Source organism: Daktulosphaira vitifoliae, unplaced genomic scaffold (genome assembly GCF_025091365.1).
Source record: "Daktulosphaira vitifoliae isolate Bord-2020 unplaced genomic scaffold, ASM2509136v1 Scaffold_5, whole genome shotgun sequence".
Lineage (NCBI taxonomy): Eukaryota > Metazoa > Arthropoda > Insecta > Hemiptera > Phylloxeridae > Daktulosphaira > Daktulosphaira vitifoliae.
Genome location: NW_026099576.1, coordinates 5,509,678 through 5,518,681, shown reverse-complemented (window position 1 = coordinate 5,518,681; position 9,004 = coordinate 5,509,678). Strand labels below are relative to the sequence as shown.

Sequence of the window (9,004 nt, the reverse complement as noted above, 5' to 3'; positions counted from 1 at the left end):
AATTGACAGAATTTTTTTTACAACATAACTAATAAAAATGTTTATGTTCTATAATTATTCATCATAATTTATTTAGTTTGATTATTAAGATACTGGAATGAAATTTGATTTTTAATATGCATTCTTTCTAAATTATATAATAATAAAATGTACATAAAAAATAAAATTAAAAAGAAGATAGGATATTAATTTTTTTATACAATATACACATTTTACAACATTGCTTATTTATTTTGGTCCAATTTCATATATAAAAAGCATAGAAAACTATATCAAGATTCATTATATTTAAAAATTAACAAATCATTTATATTTACATAATATCTATTTTGAAAGTTGAATATTAAGTATACATGAGTTAGTATCATAGTAATACTGATACGTTTACAAATATTACAAACTTTCATTATGAACTATAAGTTCTGTACTTCTTTTATTTACAAATAATAAATTCAATGAATTTATTTTTTTTTTTAAGTATGATTTTCATTCAAACCATAAATGTTAATGTTGGGGTTTTTCCGTTTCGATGCACTTCAGGTATTGTTTGATAAGAATTCATTTGAAAATTTGACTTTTTTAAAGGAATATGCTTCACCTGTAATATAATTAAATTAGAAACACATTCATATGCAATCAATAAAACAATTTTTTAATTATCCATTCAACAAATTTTTTTCTAAACATAATAAAGTAAATTTAAAAAAAATTATATGAACTTAATGTTGCTTCTTTTGCTCAGTCAAAATTAATTAATAATTATCATTTTCCCAAGATTTAATAAAATTGTCTCTGAGTACTACGTTATTAATAATTAAAAACAACTAAATTGATAAGAGAGGCCTTTTAAAATTAAATTATAAGGATAAATACCTCTCTAGGTAACATTGAAATTGGTTTATATGTTGGTGTAGCTGTCATTCGCAAAGCGATATATCCACATGTTGCACCAGTTGCTACAATGAGTACAATACCATACACTAATACTAATGTACCATCCGCATCCACTCCCATTGCATCCATTTTATAGCCCCATATAACTATGACAAGGAGCAATGAAATTGGTATGCAAACATCAGTCAAAAGGTTAAAAGATAATTTATCCTAAAATAATAAAAGAATATCATAATTAAAAACGTTCTTGTTGAATTAACGAAATTTTAGTTTAAGAAGTTAAAAAATACAATACAGATTAATTTGAGCAGATAAATTAATTCTTTAGGTAGAACTTTTTATTTAAACCTATAACTGTTTACTAAAGATAGGACATTGATCAGGATCCGGATCTGCACTTTTAATAATTCTATGAATTATATTGAAAACATACTGTAACTATTAACCTTTCCAATCGCATCGGCTATACTCATCATTTCAGTATGAATTATAATTTATAGAATATTGATATTTTAAAACATAAATCGTTTCGAATTTTCAACACAAATCCACAGATTGTTCTGATAATTCCCATCATTACTGTTTACTAGTCTCGAATTTTAATATAACAATAAAGTTGTTAAGTAGGACTATTTTTCACTAATCATGTATACAAATAAAATCATCACAAATAACTAAAAAACAAATTTTATACATTTATTACTTCTACGAAAAAACTTAAGATAAAGAGTATTAAGAAAATATGGCTTAGAACTTTAATTCCTTAGGTTTTAAATCGGGTTTAAACTATAAAACCCATTATCATTATAGAAATAATAAAAATAGATAACTGTATTGTATTTGTAATATTGTTTAAATATCTAATTATTCCGTCGGATTTTTAATTTTTATTATAGCTATCCTAATATTATTACACGAAAAATACTGTGACTATTAAACAGTCGCGGATTTTAATAAATATATTGGAAAAAATTAAACAAAATTGTCAATACATCAATGAATACTAATAAGGACTTCTAAGAGTTTTCAATGATAAATTTATATTGGTGTGAAAAATTAAGAAAATTTTATTACACAATCAAAAATACAATTTTATTACATCGAATTAATCTTTAAAAGAAAGGATTTTAAGTAAAATGTGTCATGTCTTAGGTTATTCACGATTTGTAATCGTCATTTTTTATACTTAATGAATTTTATTCCTGATACGTAGAAATAACAATATTACTATAACCTTGACCTTTTTGTTGGCGTCAGAATTTTTTTTTTAATTTTATACACAATTATTAGGACTTCAAACAAATATTTTTACCTTAAACACACAAATATTAATTGTTATAATTTATTTTTAAAAAAATTGATTATATCATAAGTAATACATTTTTTATGGTTATATAAATATTCAATAATTTAAAATTTTTTGTTATTTGTTTTAATGAAACTTAAATATCAATAGTTCTAAACATATTTTACTAAGATTGACAATTATAAGTTATTTATCAGATATCTTCTCCTTTACCTAAACAACCTTATATTTTATACAAGTTTCCTATGGTGGAGAAATAATACTAACACTATTAACTTAAAATCAAATATATCATCTACTCACGTTTTCAATCACACAAAAATCATCGATGAATTCATCATCATCTGGCAAATGAAACCTATTTATGGTGATATAGTCGTAGGATTTTGGTTTGGGAGTGTCGTATGGTGTTCTCATGTCTGTATTTGTCTATATCTCATATACGTTTTAACGGGGAAACTGATTTCCGTCAAAGACTGCATTCGAAAAAATACAATTAATATTATCAACAGTTTTTACAACTAAAATAATAATAGTTTTGATAAAGATTATACCGACGTTCTATGCGTATTTCTGATCGGCATTGAGTGAGCTTATCTCTATAAGTAGTTAATGAGGCGTTTATATTATCTAAGACGTGTGTTACAATGCACGTCAGCACACAATTTTTTCTAAGGCATTATATTCGTCTAAGTCTACCTTATAAATGACAGTATGTTTTTATCAAAGGTAAAGTCCAATAATTACGCCCTGGAGTGTCAGCTTAGTAGGCGGTAACATGTTATTCTTTTAACTTTTAAGTTAACAATGGAAAACATAGTCAAAATAAATAAAATGCTTTTGATTTATTTAAATACTTTCGTCTGAAAATCAAAGAGAATATGTAGTATAAATAAATTACTGTGTTTTAGTGAAATTTTTTCCCAAAAAAGTGCCATCTGATGCAATGAACCTACTGATTTTTATTATATATGACATTTTAATATTTTTATGAATACTTATTAATGCTAAATATTCATAAGATAATTAAATAATCTATAATTTGCCAACTTATTAATATACATTTTTAATCAAACGAAATGTCAACACATAATATTTACATAATTCTAATAAAATTAAAAAAATTAATTCTTATAGTTTAAAATCTTTTAACTGTCATCTATTTTTATAAAATCTTTATTATATTATACTATTTTTTTTGTAAAAGAACGATTTATTTTAATTTTTAATCGAAAATATATTTATTATATTAATAGTATTTTATCAGAATAGAAAATTGAAATTATATCAGTTATAGATTTTTCACTTTGGTATAAATTACAATAAATATTCACGTAGTAAACAAATATCACGAGACCGACCTTTGTTTAACTGTAAGTTGTTAATATTTGTTGACTAATGTTGTATTTTAACTGTACAATATTTTCTCATATTTAGGTTAAAGGTCAGTCGATTAAGTAAGTTGTATTAAATAAACTTTAAGTTTTACCATTGACAACACAGTCATTCCTATTGGTCATGCTCAAAGAAAAGTAAATTTTGAGGTCTAAAAATAAATTATTAACTACATCATTCAAATTTTGAGAAGTCAACAATATTTAATGAATTTTTTAAAACAATTCGTTAAAATATTTATCAAATAATTTCACCTATTTTGTCATTACCTGACAAATTGAGTAAGAGTTATTGTTACAATTGTATAATTAGAATGACAAACAAATACACCTTCTTATATGATTGAATATTTACATATTTATTGTTTTTATAAACTTTGATCATTTGCTTAATCAACAATATTATACGAAAATAATAATACGTATGTATAAATAAACAATAATAATACGTGATAATGATAAATCGATTTATAAAAATAGATTGTAATAATATATATAAAAATTTATTTCAACTCGTATTTAATAGTTTAATAATAGTTTTAACATTCACGTTTGTGTATTACCTTTTTGATAACGGACGCCTATGCAAAATGGTTGAAAATGAGATATAACCTTTGTTAAGTCAATTAAAAAGTTAAAAATCTATGGCATTTGTTTAAAGAAAAAAAATAATTAGCGCATGTATAAATAAATAAATATATCAATAAAAAATATACATATTTCAGGAGTTATAAACATATTTATAACTTGGCGGGAGTAGGAAATGTCGAGTGATCAAAATAGCAGCACTCTCGCTTCACTTCCAGTCATTACTTTAAATTGCTAATAACTTCTGAAATAATAGTCCAAAAGTTGTCATCAACCAGTCATTTTGTTTATTGGATTATTATCTATTAAATAAACTAGTTAATTATGTATATTGGCAATTGAAAAAATAAAGTTGACTTTTAATAAGTTATAAGTAGAGGTCGGAATAATATTCTTTTAAAATAGTCAAAATAAGATGCTAATATTCTCCTAAAAAATTGAAAATATTCTTCTAATATTCTTTAAAAATTTTCGTTAATATTCAAAATATATGCATATACAAGATAATATTCTCCGAAATTGAAAATATTCTTTTATTACAAAAAAATCTTAACCTAACATTTAATCTGATATTTCAAAATTAATTAATGTGGTACAATTCTACCTATTAACTGAAATACTTTTTTCTTATATTCAAATAAACAATACATTACATTATATAATTTAACTTAAAAAAATCTGACTTAAAATGTTATCAGCTTGATAAAATTATAATAATGACATAATTTTAATTAAGAGAATTCTCCTCTTTGGAAACAATTAACAACTATGTTCATTTCCATATTTTCTGGTGTCATTTTTGTACGGCGATCTGACAAAATATTTTTGTACGTACTGAACGAACGTTCAACGTCTACTGAAGTCACAGGAGCATACTGAAAATCAGTAACCACAGTAGGTGGAAAATTACCTACAAGTTGTACATCATTATTTCCCTCCAAGACTTTTGATATGTTTTTTAAAATTGAGAGTCCCTGATTTTTTTGTTGAAGTTGATCCATTTTAATTTTAATTTTTTCTCCATTTTCTCCAGGTATTTGTTGAAGTTTAACAATTGTATTTTCAATGAGATTTATCGAATCAACAAGAGACACATTTGATTTTTCTAGATTTTTTATGCATGTTATAAGCATAAGAAAATGGGTCTTAATAAATATAAGGTCATTTTCTACAGATTTTAAGTCAAGAACTGTTTTACATTTAAGTATAGACTGACTAGGAGACTTCTGCTTTATCAATTCTTCTATAACTTTTTTTAAACTTTGGAAGTTATCACAATTAAATATAGCAGCTTCCAACCAAGTTCCCCATCTTGTCAAAACTGGTTCTAAGGGTAATGGAATGTCAGGTAATATTTCTTTATACACTTGAACATTATACGGAGCTTTTAAAAATACTTTTTTTATGTTGTTAATTAATTTATTAACGTCTGGATACATTTCTCTTACCTTCTCTGCGATCCTATTAAACATGTGAGCTACACATGTTACGTGGATTAAATTAGGGTAAAATATTTTTAATGACTGACCAGTTTTTACCATATATGGTGCAGCATCCGAGAGCATCAACAAAACTTTTTCATCATTTCCACCTGAGGGCCACAGTAATTTTAATCCATCATTCACAATTCGAGCCACTGTTGAATGGTTAGTTTTTTCCAAAACTTTACATGTCAAGAGAAAAGAACGAGTTGGGTGATTTGACTTTAATATTCCAACCAATAAATTGGCCACATAACGACCGTTTATATCTGTTGTCTCATCAACCGCGATCCAAATGTTATTTTTACCAATATCATTTTTTATTTTAGTTAAAGTTTTATCATAACAAAGGGAAAGATAATTTTTTCGTAATAAACTTTCATCAGGTATATGTTTGCCAGTATATTTTTCTAAAAAAGCTCGAAATTGTGGATTTTGTAGCTTATACCACGGTATATTAGCAGCAATTAAACTCAAACATAGGTCTTCATAGAATTCATTTACATTTTTTTTAGATGTAGATTCTGATAAAAACAATTGTTTTGGATTATTAGACTTACGCTTTAAAGCTTCTTGGTGTGATGATGTGTTCACATGTTGGATTATTTGAGACTTTTTAATGCATGGTATGTGTTTGTCACACAGTTGACAAAAAAGAGTCGTCCCATCAATTTTAAAGTTTACATTATCTTTATTTAGTGGTAGTATCCACTGAGCAATTAAATTTTTTAATTTGCTTGGTGGGGTTTTCGGCATTTTGGAAAATAAGTAATTAAAAACAAACAACTAAAAGAAATGAAACTACACTCGGTATGATAATACTACGTATACACGACGAGCGACAAAGAACGATAGACAGATTGAATGTCAACTAATTCAACCACACACTTACATCATTTATGTTGTACAATAATCTTTGTACCTACCTCTTCTAGGAACACGATAATAATGATTATCATTTATAATGATAAACGAATATTTAGAGTTATTTTTATAATGTTTTTCTAATTCATTTCTACTTTACATGACTTGTAAAGCATTTTAATCATAAGTCTACACATAGTTTTCTAAAAAATAACAGACTAAATTTATTTAGTATAATATTATGTATAATTTTGGTCAAAGCAACAAAAAAAATCCAAATTCCATAAAATTAATCGAAATATTCTCAAATATTCTTTTTTAAGCAAAATATTCTTTTAACTTAAAATATTCTCAAATATGCAAAAAAAACTTTTGCTATTGATATCTTTGTTTCCCGATTTGTAAAGATTTCGAACCCCCGCATGTCTACATACGCTCAAAAAAAATATGTTAAAGAATATAATTCCGACCTCTAGTTATAAGGTATGAACATAAAAATATTTCATGATTAATAAATTGAAAAAAATAAGTAACTAAAAGAAACCAAAAAAAATTTTATTAATATTATTTTTATTTTTCAATTAGATAAATGGTTCGTGATAAAAGAATTGTTCTGTATTATCTTATGGCTAAAAATCTGTTGCTTAAATCGAAAACTAGCTTATATTATAAGCTAATATAAACTATGTGCAGTTATAAAGTTTATATTATACATCCCAAGTATATGAATGATAAACAGATATTAATGTTTGTTTTTCTTAACTGAGTATATAATTGGATATTTTGTTTTGGGAGATCTAGGAAAGATCACTACCCCCTTAGAACGTAAAATATTTTTAAAAACATAAATATGTATTATTTAAGTCTTAAATAATATAATTACACTAATTAAACAATTTAAATTTAAAATTTTAAGTTTCATAGAACTCTAGAAAATTGTGTTTTTAAAGACGGCCACTGAAAAATCATCGATTTTGTGTTTGAACCATTTTATTCTCAGACGACGAAATATCGATTTGCATAAGATACAATTGAAATTTTAAATATACTACTCAAAAATTATTAAAATTTACTCAATACTCAGTATATTTTATAGCACATTTCATATTTATGATGGTTTTCGCATTTTTTCGAGTATGACATTTTAATGTATGAAATTATTAGTTGTCAAAATATTATGAGACATAAATTATTACTCTTTATCATAAACTAACTGACCTATTAGTATATACTCAAATTCTTTCAGAGATAGACGGTTCATATAGAAAAAAATTTAACAACTTTTTTTTGGATGATTTTTACTTATAATGTTTTTTATAGTCAACGGGGGTATATCTTGATTAGCACCTTAGGATAAACTACGAGGGTCATTATTAATAAATCAATATTAATATTATTTAATAAATATTTGTTATACACAGTTTGACATACTGATACTGTGATTTCAATGATAGTAGACATTTTAATTATTAATATTTTTTATTAATAATTAAAATTATTTGAATAAAAATGTATTATTATTAAAATAAATCTGATTTAGATCTCATAATTAGTATTATTTTAACTTGAATATGATGTTTCAAAACTATACGAATACATTTTTATTCAAAAAATTATGTTAGAAAATAATTCCAATAATTTTTTATTTGAATAAATATTTTTACGAATAGTTATCTAGAAAAAAGTTTGCCCTATACAGATGTTAATAATTATTTCTAATGTTTTAATTATGTAGTGTGGTTAAAATTTTATGAAAGAATCAAGGCCGAATTTAGGGCAGAGCTAAAAGGATGTATGCCTAAAGCCCTGCGATTTTTGTGATTTTTAGCTCTGCATAATAAAAAATAACTTTAGTATAAAATAATTTATTTCGAGGACCCGTTTTTTTAATTTACCTAGGATATCACAAATTAGTACCAGCAATGGAGAAGGACTTATTCAAATAAAATGATTTTTTTTTAATAATAAAATTTAATTTAGTAATCTCAATTTTGCGACTATCAGAATGATACTTTGGACCAAAGCCTATATATTCGTAGTTAATAAAATTAATTAAGATGCATAGAGCCTAAGACTTTTTTCAAAGAGTTTATTTTAAAGTTTTTTTTATTATTTTATCAATCTTTCATAATGTAGTATAATATATTTTTAAAATTTAATGAATTTGGTTAAACTAAATAACACTAATAATAAATATATATTTCTGCATTTTATTTAGTAAAAATAAAAATTATTCAATATATAAAAAAATTTAATTGTAGTCATACAAGAAAAATAAAAATCATAATAACTTTATAAATACCGTGATAAACATTTAAATATATTTAATATAATAATATAATAATTATGTTTATATGTCATAAGTATTTTGAAATTTTCGAGAAACAAAAATATATAAGGCAATTTATTTTGTATTGCACAGTATTTATTAACAATAGTAAAATTATTATTATATTATATTGCCAAAATATATCACA

General features: G+C 24.0%; 2 protein-coding genes across 2 annotated transcripts; both read right to left on the bottom strand.

Annotated features, from left to right (window-relative positions):
• Positions 1–266: 266 nt before the first annotated feature.
• On the bottom strand, positions 267–2,765 carry LOC126907440 (uncharacterized). Its single transcript, XM_050688720.1, has 3 exons — positions 2,504–2,765; positions 874–1,104; positions 267–598 (listed from the first exon to the last, which is right to left on the bottom strand). Exons 1-3 carry the CDS (start codon positions 2,615–2,617, stop codon positions 491–493), a joined length of 453 nt encoding a protein of 150 aa, XP_050544677.1. The 5' UTR covers positions 2,618–2,765; the 3' UTR covers positions 267–490.
• A 1,991-nt stretch (positions 2,766–4,756) lies between these two features.
• LOC126907439 (uncharacterized) lies at positions 4,757–6,681 on the bottom strand. Its single transcript, XM_050688719.1, has one exon. The coding sequence runs from the start codon at positions 6,417–6,419 to the stop codon at positions 4,914–4,916; it is 1,506 nt and encodes a 501-aa protein (XP_050544676.1). The 5' UTR covers positions 6,420–6,681; the 3' UTR covers positions 4,757–4,913.
• Positions 6,682–9,004: the final 2,323 nt, after the last annotated feature.

What these genes read in the sequence shown, in the direction of transcription:
- LOC126907440 (XM_050688720.1), bottom strand. Translation starts at nt 2,617, where the DNA reads ATGAGAACACCATACGACACTCCCAAACCAAAATCCTACGACTATATC. An exon ending in ATTTTTGTGTGATTGAAAAC is followed by an intron (nt 1,105 to 2,503) that starts GTGAGTAGATGA and finishes TTATTATTTTAG; the next exon opens with GATAAATTATCTTTTAACCT. An exon ending in TTTCAATGTTACCTAGAGAG is followed by an intron (nt 599 to 873) that starts GTATTTATCCTT and finishes ATTATATTACAG; the next exon opens with GTGAAGCATATTCCTTTAAA.
- LOC126907439 (XM_050688719.1), bottom strand. Translation starts at nt 6,419, where the DNA reads ATGCCGAAAACCCCACCAAGCAAATTAAAAAATTTAATTGCTCAGTGG.